The following is a 15,752-nucleotide window of genomic DNA, read 5'->3' as shown; positions in this document are numbered from 1 at the left end:
CTTATAATTATGGTGCTTAAATAAAGTAAAAATAATCAGGGCTGGAGAGACAGCACAGAGGTAGGGCATCTACCTTGCATGCAGCTGATCCAGGACAGACTGTGGTTAGAATCCCGGCATTCCATATGGTCTCCCATGCATGCCTGGAGCTATTTCTGAGCCCAGAACCAGGAGTAACCCCTGAGCGTCACTGGGTGTGACCCCCCAAAAAAATTAGTATGGGGGGATGTGGAAGACACTGCACTGGCCCTGATCCATCTCCAACCCCACCTGCTTGGAGCACCACCAAGCAAGAAACACAGGGAAATGTGAAGGCTCAGTGGCAAGTGAGAGGCCCTGGGTTCTCTACACAATGAAAGACCAAGCAGATCTGTGGACTTTCTTTTCCTTCCTAACCACAGTAAGTAGCTCTACTGCATGCCTTTGGCCACGAAAATTGGGTCTCTGGGATCTGGACATGGCAGGACCCCTGGTAGTACAAATGTGCTTCATGGGGCTGCATTTTCTCTGTGGTGGGGATAAGTGTGTGTACATATATCTTGGTCCTCTCAGAACAGGGGTGGCAGCTGTGCTCACTCCACCAATCCCATCTGCAAACATGCATGGTCTTTCCAAGTCCCGAGTAGCCCAGGAGACCCAGGAGGCCCATTCAGGCAAGTTTCACACCTTTGGGCTGTGTCTGTGGCCCCGGGCTTGAGGTCTAGCAAGGGCAGAGGCCAGGGGAGACCCTACCAGGGTAGCTCTGTGGGTGAGTGTACCCAGGGCAAGGCGGGCCATGGTCTGTATCCCAGTGACAGGGGACACACACGTGGCCCTTGTAATTACATAGCCACCTCACTCAGGAACCTTTCCTCCATGGCTGTCAGGGGTTGGCCAGGGTGCCATCCCTAACTCTTCTCCCCATCCTTTCTCCATGGGAGAAACTCTAGCAGAAAATCTGAAAACTCCTCAAAGCCCTCACATCCTCTTGTTTCTCTTGTGTCCCTGGGGGCTATGCTCAAAACTAATGTATGTTTATTTTTTGCTGTTGTGTTTGGGCCATATCTGGAAATGCTCAAGGGTTACTCCTGGCTCTGCACTTAGGAATCACTCTTGGATCAAACTAGCTCTCCACACTGCACTCTCTCTGGCCCCCACCAATGCATGTTTGAATGTGACTAACAGGCATCCTTAAAATAGCACCTTTGGGCTCACCAGAAACTGCAGGTTTTATTTTTTAAGAAGAAAGTCATGTTTGATATGAATTTAACTCCCTAAGATAATGCATTTGAAAAGAAGAAGTCTCTTCAATATTTGAAAATACAGATGAAAGATTAAACTAGCTTTACCAGGAATATTTCCAAAGTCGATGTAAGGCTGGGGAAGCTGTTCCTTTTCTCGGATCCTTGTGACCAAAACCACACCAAGGAATGACAGGAGACATCTAGGAAGGAGCGTAGGAAGGGCAGAGAACTCTGAAGTCATTGAGAATAAACGTTCAAGGTCCACATTGGTTGCGATGATGTCACTTCCTCCAGCGTGCCTGCCCTGCTTCTCCTGGCCAGATGTCAGGAACTGTCCCCGGAACCTAGGCTTGGATGACACTTGGTACCCCCTGGCCCCAGCCTCCTACCATCTGGAGGCTAATTCTGGCTCCAAGAAGGCCTTTGGGTAGACCCAAGAGCCGTTTTCTATCCATGCATGCCCAGACCCATTACAGACATGCAATACCAGCAACAAAAAATAATGAAAATAATCACTGATTCTCTAATTCTCTAAGAAATTCAGTTGTCCTTGGCCAGAAGTACGGGCATTGTTTCCAGACTCCAGAAGTTCAGCCTTGCCCGGAGAGCTTACGAAATGGAATTTTCTACATAGATGGTTTCCTGTGCGGGCAAAGAGTGAGCGTGGGCTGGCTTCACCACAGCTGTGCTGAAGCCCTGAGTGTGAGAGACAGTTGGGCACCGAGGGGCTCCAGCTGGAGCCGGGGGCACCACCTAGATGGCAGAGCTGATCTTTCAAAGTTCTGCTCTCTGTTGGCAAACAAGGCCAAAGTGGTTCCCACTCAGGCTCAGAGGAACCTGTCCACCCAAATGCCAGAGGGCACAGTACCGCCCTTGTTATTAGTGCCAAGGCCAGGGCCTGCTCCAGCCTGGAACCTTTCATCCCAGATGTCCCCACAAGCACATGCATATTCTAAGACAGATTGGCAATGCACAAAGGAACCCGTGAGCTGAAAAGCCCGTGGATTTATTTGCTTGGCTGTGGCATATCTGAAAATCCCACCATGTCTCAAAATCCATTGGAGAGACCCGTCAAGATGCAAAGCTGGCAGCGCTCAGGGGTTCCTCCTGTCTCTAAGGTCAGAAATCACTCCTGGCAGGCTTGGGGAACTATATGGGATGCTGGTATTCGAACCACCATCCTTCTGCATGCAAGGCAAATGCTCTACCTCCATGCTATCTTCTGGCCCCAATTTCTCAATTTTCTTTTTAATTTTAATTTTTTGTTGTTGTTGTTTTTGGGTCACACCCAGCAGTGCTCAGGAATTACTCCTGGCTCTACGCTCAGAAATAGCTCCTGGCAGGCTCGGAGGACTGAATGGGATGTCGGGATTCGAACCACCATCCTTCTGCATGCAAGGCAAAATGCTATCTCTCCAACCCCCAATTTCTCGATTTTCTGAGCCTCAAGTGAAACATCCCAAACCCTCTATTAAAGTGAAAGAATTTCAGGGCTGGACAGATATTGCAGGAGTTAAAGTGCTGCCTTACATACAGTTCAGTCCTTCACACATGGTTACCCCGGGAACATCACAGGAGCAGACTCTGAGCCCTGTCAAGTGTGGCCCCAATCCCTTACTCTCCCTCCAATAATCACAGACATTTACTCACCCAAAAAGGTAGATAAATACAGTGAGAAATGTTGCACCGAGGAATTCTTGATAAAATATGATGCCTGTAATGGGAAGAGAAGACAAAATTTTTGGTTAGTTGATAACTGCATCATCTTTGTCTCTGGTGATGCAAAAGTTTTATTTAGCGAATGGGAGGAATGTACTGAGTGAAGTGGCTACCCGAGTGAGGGTGTGAGGCTGCTTCCAGAATGAATCCACACAGTTCCATTCTAGCTTAACAAGTTATTTAAAGGGTTTTCAGTAGGTCAGGGATGGGGCATTTGAGGCCTGGGATCTGGTCCCCAACACTGCCTCTATGCCTTGTGGCCCCTAAACATCACTGTGTTTAACACCTCCCCCACAGCTTTCCCACAAAAGGAGTGTCTTCTTTCTTTTTTCTTCTTGGTTTTTGGGTCACACCCGGCAGCACTCAGGGTTTACTCCTGGCTCTACGCTCAGAAATTACTCCTGGCAGGCTCGGGGACCATATGGGATGCCAGGATTCGAACCACCATCCTTCTGCAAGCAAGGAAAACATCTGACCTCCATGCTATCTCTATAACCTGGAGTATTTTTTTTCTTTTTTCTTTTTGTGCTTGGTTTTCATTTTGGGCTACACCCAGCAGTGCTTAGAGCTTATTCTTGGCTCTGCTTTCAGTAATCACTCCTAGTTTGCTTGGGGGAAATCATATGGGATTTCCAGGGTGAACTCAGGTTGGCTGTGTGAAAGGCAAAAATCCTCCTCACTGTACTATTGCTCCAGCCCGAAAAGTAGTGTTTTTATACCATAGTTCCATGACCCAAAAGGAACACAGATGTCCAGGCTGTCATGTGTCATCACTACACAATCAATACAATTGATTGTCTTTTGCGAATATAACTTCTCATTTGGTCCCTGTTGCAGAAGTGCTAAGTAATTCTAGTGACATTCCCTAGTTTGGGAGTCTTTAGCATGCTCCCCTTTATGCTAGCCATTGCCACCACCTGGGGATCACCTGACACCCTCTGTGCTACCCTGGAGACATTCTCATGGCCACCCCTACTCTCTTCCCCCGGTGCTTCCCTGTGATGTGTCGTGATGTGGACATGCTTCTTTTCTTTTTAGTCTTTGATTACTTCCTGGTCTGGAGGGCCCATAGACTTGAGTGAATGACTGAAATCACAGAATGTGTGAAGAAGGCATGTGTATGTATTCATCAGGGGCCAGCTTTTCAGCTGATTTTTTTTTTAGGTGCTATACAGTACACGACACTGGTGAACATGGAATCAACATCATGTGTTCCCCCAAAGTTTTCCCCTTCCTGGAGAAGTCAAGAGCTTTTTGGTTTTGTTTCTGGGTCATAACCAGCAGTGCTCAGGGGTTAAAGCTGGCTCTGTCTCAGGGGTCATTCTTTTTTTTTTTTAGGGGTCATTCTTGACAGTGATCAGGGATGCTGGGGATCGAACAAAGCCAATGCCCCCCCCACATACGTGCTATCGCTCTGGACCAAAAGAAGTTAAAAGCGTTGATTCGACCATTGACTGGCGGATGCTCAGCCTCAGAAATCTGGGTGCTGTGTCTCCCAGGGTGGGTCCCAGTCATCACAGACCGCCCTGACCCATACCTGATGGGCGTTCTCTTCCCCACTCTCGAAGCTATTAGGAGTTTGTCCTTAAGAGTCGAGATATTTGGGGCCGGAGAGATAGCATGGAGGTAAGGCATTTGCCTTTCATGTAGGAGGTCATCGGTTCGAATCCCAGCGTCCCATATGGTCCCCCGTGCCTGCCAGGAGCAATTTCTAAACCTGGAGCCAGGAATAACCCCTGAGCACTGCCAGGTGTGACCCCCCCCCAAAAAAAAGAGTTGAGATATTTATTATTCTTGCTTTGTTTATGCATTTGCTGTTTTTATATCTGCAGCATATGGGTGAAATCATATGGTGTCTTGATCATTTCACTTTTCACGAAGCAGAGAAGCTCGAGTCTAGGTCCATCCATCATGTAGTAAATGGTGCATTTCACTTCGTTAATAGCTGAGTTTAATATCCATTACATATGTGTGTATATACAGATACATACACATCTACGCATCTATAAATCACATATAAATTTTACTTATTTACTTTTTTGATTTTGGGCCATACCTGGTGATGCTCAGGGATCAATCCTGGCTCTGCATGCAGGAATCACTCCTGAAGTTCTTGGGGGACCATATGGGAAGCCAGGGATAGAACCTGGGCAGGACGTGTGCAAGGCAAGCTGGACTACCTCTCTGTCTTGAGGTTGTCTCTCTTTTGGATGAAGGTATTGTGCAGAAGTTTTTTAGACTAATGTAGTCCCATCTCTTTACTCCTTATCATGGTGGACCTTACCATAGAGGTACCAAACATCACCCAGGCTGATATCAAAGTGGGTGACCTGTGATTCTTCTGTGTGTTGTAGGGTTTCAGGTCTCATTTCAGAGTGAGTTTCCATGTGTGATGTTGGTCTGTGGTCTGCCTTTACTCTCTCCCATGTTTTGCTTCCCCAGAATCATTTACTGAAGAAACACTCCTTGCCCCATTGTGAATTATTCCTCCTTTGTCCATAAATTTGCCCTACTTTGTGTGGGCTTATTTTTGGGCTCTCTGTTCTGTTCCTTGGATATATATGTGTCTGTTTGGACTATACTCAGGTGCTCAGGACTTACTCCTCACTGCACTCAGGAGTCATTGCTGGCAGGGGCCAGGGGACCATATGGGATGCCTGAATTTGAACTCAGGTGAGCCACATGCAAGGCAAGTGCCTTAAACACTGTACTATTGCTTTGGCCCTGTATAGTGTTTAATCTGCACATATTTACCATTTTTCATCGTCCCTTTTATGGCTGATTTCTAACTTCATTCCATTGCAACTGGAAAATATGCTTGACAGGAATTCAATCTTTATTATGCATTTATTGAGAATTGTATTGTGTCCCAACATATGGTCTCTTGTCCAGGGCTAATGAATATCTGCCCGGTAAATGAACATCACTGAGCATTTTTCCATGTCATTACACATTTCCTTGTAATCATCTTAATACTTTCATGTTATTATAAACTGGTGCACAGGATACTCAATTCTATGAGGGAATTTTAAGTTGTTTACATAGGTACTTTGATTTTGTGAAGTAGCAATAAACTTCGTACATATCCTATATTTTAGGGTTTTTGTTTTTACTACAAGTGGAATCTCTGTTTTAGAGTAGAAGCCATTTTTTTCTTTAAATAAATTAGAGCAAAATACACATCACATTACAACTCACCATTTTAACCATTTTGAAGTTTACAGTTCAGTCATGTTTACTGAGCTCCAGAGCTCGCACAGCTGAAACTCGATACTCATCGCACAACAATGCCAGTTCCTCCACCCCCAGTTCCTGGCAATCATTTACTTTCCATTTTCTATTAGTTTGGCTATTTGAGAACCTCATATAAGTGAAACCATACAGTATCTGTTGTTTTTTGTGACTGGCTTCTTTCATTTTTCATTATGTCCTCAAAGTTTATGCGTGTCATCATGTCATCATTTCTTTTGCTTTAAGAAATTGTTTTTAAATAAAATTTTGATGGAGTCACCATGAGATGCACAGCTGTAAAGTTGTGACATTGGTGGCGGGAAATGTGCACTGGTGAAGGGATGCATGCTGGGCCATTGCATGACTGGAATGTGCCTTCCTTTAGGGCTAATAGTGTATAGGATGAGCTGACCACATTCTCCCTGTCCATTCATCTGTCCATGGCCACCTGAGTCGCTTCCATGTTGGGGCTACTGTGAGTGCTGCCATCAAGACTCTTAAGTGGACACTTGTCTATTTCAGTCCCCAATCTCAGTCCTTCCAGCTGTGTTCTCAAGAGCAAGCTAGCTGGAGCACCTAGAAATTTAACCATCATTTTTCTGATAACTCACTGGTAGGTTTCTAAAAGCTCCTGATTTCCCATGTCTTTTCCATGCTGGTTTGGGATGAACTGGTGTTTCCTGCTGCTCCTGGGCTTTCTTCTCGAAGTCGTTTCTGGCCCTTCACTTCACAGGCCATTTTTGGAGAAGGGTCCTGTCAAGTCTTCCAACCCTTTCCCTCTTGTCTTTTTTTAAACTTTTGGGACCACACCCAGAAATGCTCAGGGCTAATCCTGGGTCATCTGTCCTGAGGTCATGCCTGGTAGTACACAGGGGATCCAGTGGTGCAGGGAATGAACCCCATCCTGCCCTGTGCAAAGAATTTGCTCCCTATGATTAGGAGTCACCTCTCTGGTACCCTCAAATACAATTTTTTTGTTTTGTATTTGGGTCACACTCAGCAGCGCTCAGGGGTTACTCCTGGCTCTATGCTCAGAAATTGCTCCTCATAGGCTGGGGACCATTTAGAATGCCAGGATTCAAACCACTGTTCTTCTGCATGCAAGGCAAATATCCTACTTCCATGCTATTTCTTCAGCCCCCCCAAATACAATTTCTAAAAAATTTTGGGCCACACCCAGCAGCGCTCAGGGGTTACTCCTGTCTCTATTCAGAAATTACTCCTGGCAGGTTTAGGGGACCATATGGGAAGCTGGGGACTGAACTCTGGCTGGCCGCGTGAAAGGCAAATGCCTTATCTGTTGTGCCATTGGTCTGACTCCAAATTCTTTGTTGTATGTTGTGGCCATACACCCAGACATACCCAGGGGTTGCCCTGGAAGATCAATCCCTGGGCTCCTTTGCACGTTTTTAATTAGGTATGTTTATGCAGTTGAAAAGCATGATCAAAGAGTAGATATCTCTATTCAGTGTTTTTGATTTTATTTTATTGGGCCTTACTTGGCAGTGCTCAGATCGATTGCCTGGGGTACCAGATATTAAACTGTGGTCGGCAGTGTGAGCACAAAAGAGTATATGAAGGTATATATGTACATATTTTAAGGCCACATCTGGCCTTTTTAGGGGATCACATCCCATAATGCTCAGGGGTTACTCCTGGCTCAGAAATCAGAAATCACTAATGGCAGTATTTGGAGGACTATATGGGATGCTGGGGATTGAACCTGGGTCAGCTGTGTGCAAGGTGAATGCCCTCGCTGCTGTGCTATCACTCTGGCCCCAAGAAATATAAGGCGCTTGATAAAATGATGCAGGCTGGTTCGACAAATGCCACTGTACAGCCCAATTCTGAGTCTATCAAACAGAACTAGTCAGCGGTGGGTATTTCAGGAACAGGATGGAAATACCCTCTACAAACCCCAAGTTCTAGAGTTGGCAGTTGGGATGGATCTTGCGGGCTGGGTGCTACTGGGTGCCACGGAAGAAGCAGATTTAACTCCATCTCACCAAGACTGACAGGAGAAGTAATCAAGAAATTGGGGCTGTCTTAGGGGGCAGGGACCACTGGGGGCACTAGTACGAACCTGAAGGCCCTGGGGTAGGGAACTCAGATCCCCAGGACCAGGGGGCCTGCATGGTTGCACCAGTCCAGCCCAACTCACCTGCCATGATGGCGCTGATGGTGAAGAAGACGTGGTTCGCAGGCACCACGGCAGCCGTGCTGTACAGTGCCGTGGCTTGACCGAGGAACCTAGGGCAGAGAAGAATGTCGGTGACAGGGACTTTGCACATCCCTCCACCCCGACAACACAGGGAAGGGAGCACAGGCAAAGGGCATGTCCTCTCGGCAGTGAGAGCTCATCTGCACTGGATGGCTAAGAGCCCACGTCTGCTTTCGTGGTCTGTTTAAAGCTACCCCAGGAACAAGGAGCAGCAATTAATCATCATCCCAGGCCATGGCAGTTTGAGTTGGAGGCTAGTCCGGCCGCTGGCCCAGCAGAGCAGTGGGGCTGATGCGTTAGGACAGGCCTTAGAATTTGGGAAGTAACAGAGCTGGGCAGGGTGAGCCGAAGGGGAGGGGTGCTGGAGCGAGCCCCTGACATGCCACATGCCAACAGAGAGGCCGGAGAAGCCGAGGAATGTGTCCTATTTCAGACATGGTTCCTGGCCGCCAGCTCTGGCGAACATGAGGGAGCTCACACAGGATCTCGCTGCCTGTAGCTGCCAGAGCTGATGGGAGCCAGGGGACATTTATTTTTATCATTTTTAATTGTTCTATTGAGTGAGGTACTGCGAGTTTATGTTAGAGGGTGCTTTTGAAAAAACATAGATGGGGTCAAAGAGATTACACAGAGGGGAAGCCATTTTCTTGCCTAGCACGTGGCTGACCTCGGTTCGAGATCCAGCATCCCATAGGATGCCCCCCACAAGCATTGCCAGGAGTGAGTCAAGAGCACAGAGTCAGGAGTCAGCCCTGCCCTGAGCACTTCCGAGAAGAGGCCCCAAACCACAAAATAAGTACATAAAACAAACAAACAAAAAAAAAAAACACAAATGCGGAGGTCCTGTTTATTCTGCAACAGAAAAGTAGAGTTTTGGGGTGGTTGCTGATGCCGGCACAAATATGAACACTGTGCCTGAATGCACATATCTCTACACATATGCATGGCCACATAGCCCCGTGCATGCAGGGACATACATACAGACATGTATATATGAACATGTATGTACCGGCCAGCCTTGGGCGATGACTTCCGGTAGGGTCAAGGGTAGGGGAAGCTGCTTCTCTTCTTTCCCATCCGCCTTTCCCTCCCTATGGCAGTATGGTAGGGGAAGCTGCTTCTCTTCTTTCCCATCCGCCTTTCCCTCCCTATGGCAGTATCTAAAGATCCACGAAGTGGGACAGGAGGGACAGCAGCGTCAGATAACAGGGGAGAAGTGACAGGGGGCTGGGGGACACACAGAGGACAGCAGGGCCTGAAGGGAAGGGCTCCCACAGGCTGGGCTGCTTGGCAGGTCCCCAAGGCCCAGGCCCATGTCAGGCTGCAAGGAGCCCCTTCCTTCCTGGGGTGTGGCTCTGATTTCCAAGTTGGGGTGTTGACGCCTTTGCCCAACATTTTGGGGTAAAAAGGAAACTTGTTGGTTGGCTGAAGGACCCGGAAGGTCATGGCCTGAGTTCAGAGGAAGGTGGAGGTGGATTTGGGGGTGGGGGAGGATAAAGATGAGACATTAAAAGGTCCAGGTTGTCACTGTTAGGACTCCCACACCTTGTACCTTCCCCCACACACCTAGGGGTTACAGTGAGTTCTGGCCCAGATGTAACATTTTTAGGAAAAGATTTCCGTCCAGGTCAAACTAATGTCTGGCTTGGGCCCTGTGGGTGCTTAAGGAGAATGAGTTCATAAATGCAGGTGAGAGGCACCTTTGTTCCTTTGGAGGAAGAGCAGGAGGAGAAAAAGGAGGAGGAGGGAAAGAAGGAGGACAGGGAGAGGGCTGCCCCTTGAATTCATTGCTAATGACAACCTGGGTCCGAGGAATAGTCAGGGCAAGCAGAGGAACATCAGAGCAAGCTGGGCAGGGCTTGGACTTGGGCCGGGGTGTGGAGGATGGAGAGGGCTCTGCTGGGGGAAGAACCAGGACGCTTATTGGCACGATCATAAGATCTGTTGCCGAAGATAGGCAAGGCCAGAGCCAGGAGGGATATGAGTAGGCTGCCCAGCAGCGGCCTTACTTGACTTGGCAGATGCAGGAGGCGATCATGATGACGATCATGACGTAGAAGATGGGGTAGGTCAGCTGCGTCGGGTCCGCCACGGAAGCAGTGAGCATGCCTGAGATGGCACGGGCAGCAATCACCGTCAGGGAGGCTGCGGAGTAAACCAGAACATCCAAGGTGGAACATGGAGCGTGTAAGAGAGATGGAGACCACAGACATATATTGTGGGGTGAGGGGAAAGTGGGAAATGGTGATGCCCATCCCTGCAAGGCTCTGTCCCTGGGCACCTCTGTAGGGGTGTGTTGACCAGAGGGAGGAGAGAAGATAAGCTAGACCGTCTAAGTAAGTTATTTTGCACCCGGTCCAGGGACTGACAGGGGCAGGCTAGTTAGTGGTAAAGAGAGACTGAAACCCACTGGTCTGAGCATTGGTTGTCACTGCTGGTCTGGGGACTGGAGTGTAGGACAAGTGTCAGCTGGGGCATGCTTGAGCATGTGGCAAAGAAGGAGACCAGCCTAACCCACCCAAAGAGAAGATGGGGCAGTGAACCTTTGTGCTGTCCCAGGTCCCTGCAGACTCCTGGGTGGAAATGAGTTTACAAACCACTTTGGGGACTGGAGGGAGAGAGATATAGGGTTTATGGCACGTTCTCTGCATGAGGGAGTTGATCCCACTTTAATCCCTGGCACCAAATATGAAACCTGAGCACTTGCAGGTCTGTGTCCTTTTTTCCTAGACCATAAGATTCATTTTTGGACATGAGACACTATTGGCAGGTTGGAGGGTGGGAGTGTAGAGTGGGCTGGGCTTTCATTTCCCCACATCTAGGCTAACTCTCAGAGTCACATCAGCCGCATCTCTGTTCTGGGCTTTTAAAGAGCAGTTTATCTCAGGGCCAGAGCAACAATACAGTAGACAGGAACTTGCCTTGCATGCAGCCAACCCAGTCAATCTCCAGAACCTGATAGGTCCCCCAAGCTCTGCAAAGAATGATTCCTGAGACCGGAGAGATAGCATGGAAGTAAGGCATTTGCCTTGCATGCAGAAGGTTGGTGGTTCGAATCCCAGCATCCCATATGGTCCCCCAAGCCTGCCAGGAGCGATTTCTAAGCGTAAAGCCAGGAGTAACTCCTGAGCACTGCTGGGTGTGACCCCCCCAAAACAAACAAACAAACAAACAAACAAACAAAAAAAGAATGATTCCTGACTACAGAGCCAGGAGTTAGCCCACAGCACTGCTGGGTGTGGTCCCCAAATCCAAAAGCAACAACAGCAACAAGATGATAAGATTGAAATTTTGGGGCTGGGGTGTTCGCATAGTAGTAGCATGCTTACCTTGCACGCAGCTGACCTTGAATGACCTGAATTTGATCCTCAGCCTGTCAGGAGTGACTTCTGAGTATAGAACCAGGAGTAACCCAAGTGATGCCAGGTATGGCCCCAAAACAAAACAAACCAACCAAAAAACAAAAGGAATTGTCCTGGGCCAAGTTAGAGGGCAGATGTGATTAGGCAGAGAAGGATTTCCCTGGAAACATGGCCTTTTCATGGGATGGGGTAGCCTTCTTCTTTTCCTGTTAGCCTCAGGTTACTTAAAATCCATGTGGCATGTCCTTCCAACACCCACAGAATGGGAGAACTGTTTGTGACTGGACATCAGCTACTCAAAGTCAAGGGCAACATGAGGGAGAAACAGGACTGGTATTTCTAGCTCTGTCTATATACCCAAGCTTTTATTCTTTCAAGTTTTTGAAAAGGTGGTTATAAAAAAGCTGGGAAACAGAGACTAGTCAGAAAAAAATCAGCTATCATTTCCTTGGGCTTCCCCAAACTGCAACACTTCCAAATTGGTCATTTTGGGGGGTGGGGTGGGATTGGGAGTTGGAGAATGAAGGTCTCCACAGGGGACCAAGTGTTGAAAGCCCCATTTGGGCCCACAGGCTCACCCAGCCATTGCTCTCCCTCTCACGGGCCCATGTGGACATATTGCTACCTGTTCTTTGTGTTCTCCAAGAAACCCTGCAACTGTAAAGAGCAAGTTCAATCCAGGACCAAGATGAAGAATGTGTGGTGTGCTTAGACAAAAAAACAGCTGTTCCTTTTCAACCTTGTGGACATGTGTGATTGTGAGAACTGTGCTAGCCCGATGAAAAAGTGTGTGAGGTGTTGGGCTGTAGATGAACAAAGAATACCTTTCACTATGTGCTGTGGAGGGAAAAATTCAGAAGATGCTGGTGATGATATCTCAAGTGGGAATATTTCAATATTACAAAAGGACAAAGACAATACCAATGTCATACAGATGTGCAGAAGTTGCAGCAACAGTTATAGGACATTAAAGAACAGACAATATGCCCTGCGTGCTTGGATTGTCTGAAGAATATTATTTTCCTCTGTGGCCATGGAACATGTTATCTCTGTGTGAATGAATGAATCTATTTGTCACAAGGCTACTGAACAAAGGATTTTTTTTTTTTTTTTTGGTTTTTGGGCCACACCTGGCGGTGCTCAGGGGTTACTCTGGCTATCTGCTCTGAAATAGCCCCTGGCAGGCATGGGGACCATATAGGATGCCGGGATTCGAACCAACCACCTTAGGCCCTGGGTCAGCTGCTTGCAAGGCAAACGCCGTTGTGCTATCTCTCCAGCCTCACCAAGGCTACTTTTATATTAACTAGGAAACTAATTTGTATTTTGGTAGCTAAAATATTTAGTAAAGAACTTTTTGTAAGCTCTTAATTTCATTGGAGGGCCTAATGAATTATTTTTATTATCAGTTAACTTTAACCATAAATATACCAGAACCAAAAGAGAACTCCCTCACAGAATAGTATTTTATAATATATAAATATATATATATATAAATAGTATTTTGAAGCCATATATACATGTATATATATATGGCTTCAAAATACTATTTATATATACTTCAAATATTGATATATACTCAAATACTATGTATATGTATATATATATATATGTGTATATATATACTGGGGAGGCATTATGGCAGTAGAAATTGTTCCTCTCCACAGAGATACATGTCTTTACATTTCCTTTCTGTGCAAGCTTAGATGTGAAGAAACCTTCTGAAACTCAGGGCCTGACATGAGAGCAACGAGTGTCTATATTATCTTGTGATCTGTAGGACCCAAATTCCCAAATGGACCAGCAGCTGAACAAACTGGTCCAGAACCATCAGATCCTCAAAAAGCATCTCTTACATCCACCCTGTGGCCTTCAGTTGTCTGGAGACCAAACAAAGACAAAACCAGGATTCTTCAAGCAACAGCTCACTAGGCACTGGCTGCTGTGGAGGACATGTGAGTTTTCAAAGCAGGCATAATCACTGGGAAAGGAAGCACCATGGCTTTGAACCCTGCATGTAGTTCTAGGCTGGGCTTAGGAATTCCCTGTGTTGTTTAAAAAAAAAATTGGGGAGCAAGTGAGAAGCAGAGTGAGAGATTGGTTGACAGAAATTCAGGGTCATTTGAATGTCTATAAGAAGCATTTGTGTGCACGCAGGAAAAAAACTGCCAGAGAAATAGCACCAAAGGATTTTTCAAGGGCTCTCTGGAGGAGCTTGGTCATGAATAAATGTATTTGTTGAGGCTGAAGAGATAGTGCAGCAGTAGGGCATTTGCCCTGTGTGTGGCCAACCTGGGAGGGACCTGGTTCAATTCCTGGAATCCCATATGGTCCCCGAGCGTGCTAGGGGCAATTGCTGAGTGCAGAGCCAGGAGTAACCCCTGAGTGCCGCCAGGTGTGGCCCCAAACCAATCAATCAATCAATCAATCAAGTTTTAAAAAATGTATTTGTTGGGGATTGGAGGGATAGCACATCGAGTAGGGCATTACCTTGCATGAGGTCGACCCAGGACTGACCTGGGTTCAATCCCTGGCACTCTATATAGTCCCTCGAGCCTGCCAGGAGTGATTTCTAAGTGTAGACTCAGGAGCACCACTGGGTGTGGCCCAAAAACAACAACAACAACAACAACAAAAACCCATATTTGTTTTGGGGATGGAGTGATAGTACAGTGTGTAGGGCTTTTGTTTTCATGCGGCGGACCTGAGTTTGATCCCAGGCATCCCATAGGATCACACCAACCTGCTTATGAGAGATTCCTGAGAGCAGAGTTAGGAGTAACCCCTGAATACAGCTAGTTGTGATCCCAAAATAAAAAAAATTATATACTTAGGTGTTTAGTTCATACCTGGGGGCTATTCAGACTCTGTACTTAGGAGTACAGAGTTTTGTACTGCCTTGGTATCTGTAGGATGGCTCGGATCAAACTGGGGTTGGTTTTGTAAATGTAAACAACATAGCTTTATTACCTCTCTAGATTCTCACAAAAAAAAAAAAAAAAAACAACTTTATATTTTTCATTTTGCACCAAACCCGGTAGTACTCAGAGAACCATATGGGATGCCAAGGATTGAATCTGGGTTGACTGCATGCAAGACAAGTGCCCTACCTGCTGTACTATCTCTCTGGCCCCTTTCATTTTTTTTAAACTATAAAAGTACATAAGAACATTTGAGAAAAAAGTGAAAAGGGCAGGTTTCTGCTTTGGTCCCTGCCTGATTTTCTGCTTTGCTCCCTGCCTGGTTTCCTGCTTTTCTGAGTGAGGCAGCCAAGAAAGGCCCCAGCAGACATAATCTCTTCAGAGCTCAGCACAAGCCAAGAAAAGCCACAGTGGATATAACCTCTTCAGGGTTCTGCATTAGGTAAGCTGACTCCATGCACAAAGGGTGGAGCCAGAGGAGCGACTGCTCTGCTTCATTTCACAGCTGTGCACATCCTCTAGCCCAGTGGTCAGCAACCTTTTTTTTCAACTGAGCCAAATCTCGCCAAAACCACGTTTGAAATTTATTTTGAGAGCCACACAGGGCGAGTACTGACAGAGGCTAGGAGCAGAGTCTTGACTCCTGGAGCGGCCGCCCAGCACACAGAAGAGCCAAATGAAAAGTGGAAAGAGCCACATGTGGCTCACTAGCCGCAAATTGCCGACCACTGCTCTAGCCCATGAGTCCCACCACAATCTGTAGTAAAATTCACACTATAATGTTTCAACGGGGAAACAATGCAGGAAAACATCATGCATAGAGAATAAAGATGGCAGTTCTGATGACCCAAAAAGTACCAACCACCTAGTAAATCTCTCAGATAAGGAGTTTAGAGTGGAAAAGTGGAGGATGTTCATAGAACGCAAAGAAAGCATAGATTGAGCTGAACAGACCACAAAGATGGAAACCAGAGCTCCAAACTGAAATAACAGGACTGAAAAACTCAGTAAATGAAATGAAAACCTCAATAGAAAGCCTCTCCAAAAAAAGTAACAGCAGTTGAGGACAGAATCA

At 46.8% G+C, this 15,752-nt stretch overlaps 1 protein-coding gene across 1 annotated transcript in view; it reads right to left on the bottom strand.

Moving 5' to 3' along the window:
* NIPAL2 (NIPA like domain containing 2) overlaps window positions 1–15,752 on the bottom strand; it is a 69,593-nt gene that overhangs the window by 2,427 nt on the left and 51,414 nt on the right. Inside the window, exons 7-10 of the mRNA XM_049773910.1 lie at window positions 10,404–10,539; window positions 8,335–8,423; window positions 2,874–2,937; window positions 1,329–1,423 (exon numbers count right to left, since the gene is read on the bottom strand). Of these exons, the coding sequence (XP_049629867.1) occupies window positions 1,329–1,423; window positions 2,874–2,937; window positions 8,335–8,423; window positions 10,404–10,539 (384 nt within the window). The remainder of the gene's footprint in view (window positions 1–1,328; window positions 1,424–2,873; window positions 2,938–8,334; window positions 8,424–10,403; window positions 10,540–15,752) is intronic.

This window comes from Suncus etruscus, chromosome 5 (genome assembly GCF_024139225.1).
Source record: "Suncus etruscus isolate mSunEtr1 chromosome 5, mSunEtr1.pri.cur, whole genome shotgun sequence".
In the NCBI taxonomy this organism is placed as follows: Eukaryota; Metazoa; Chordata; class Mammalia; order Eulipotyphla; family Soricidae; genus Suncus; species Suncus etruscus.
The sequence above is the reverse complement of the archived record's forward strand: the minus strand, read 5'-3'. Positions and strand labels throughout refer to the sequence as shown.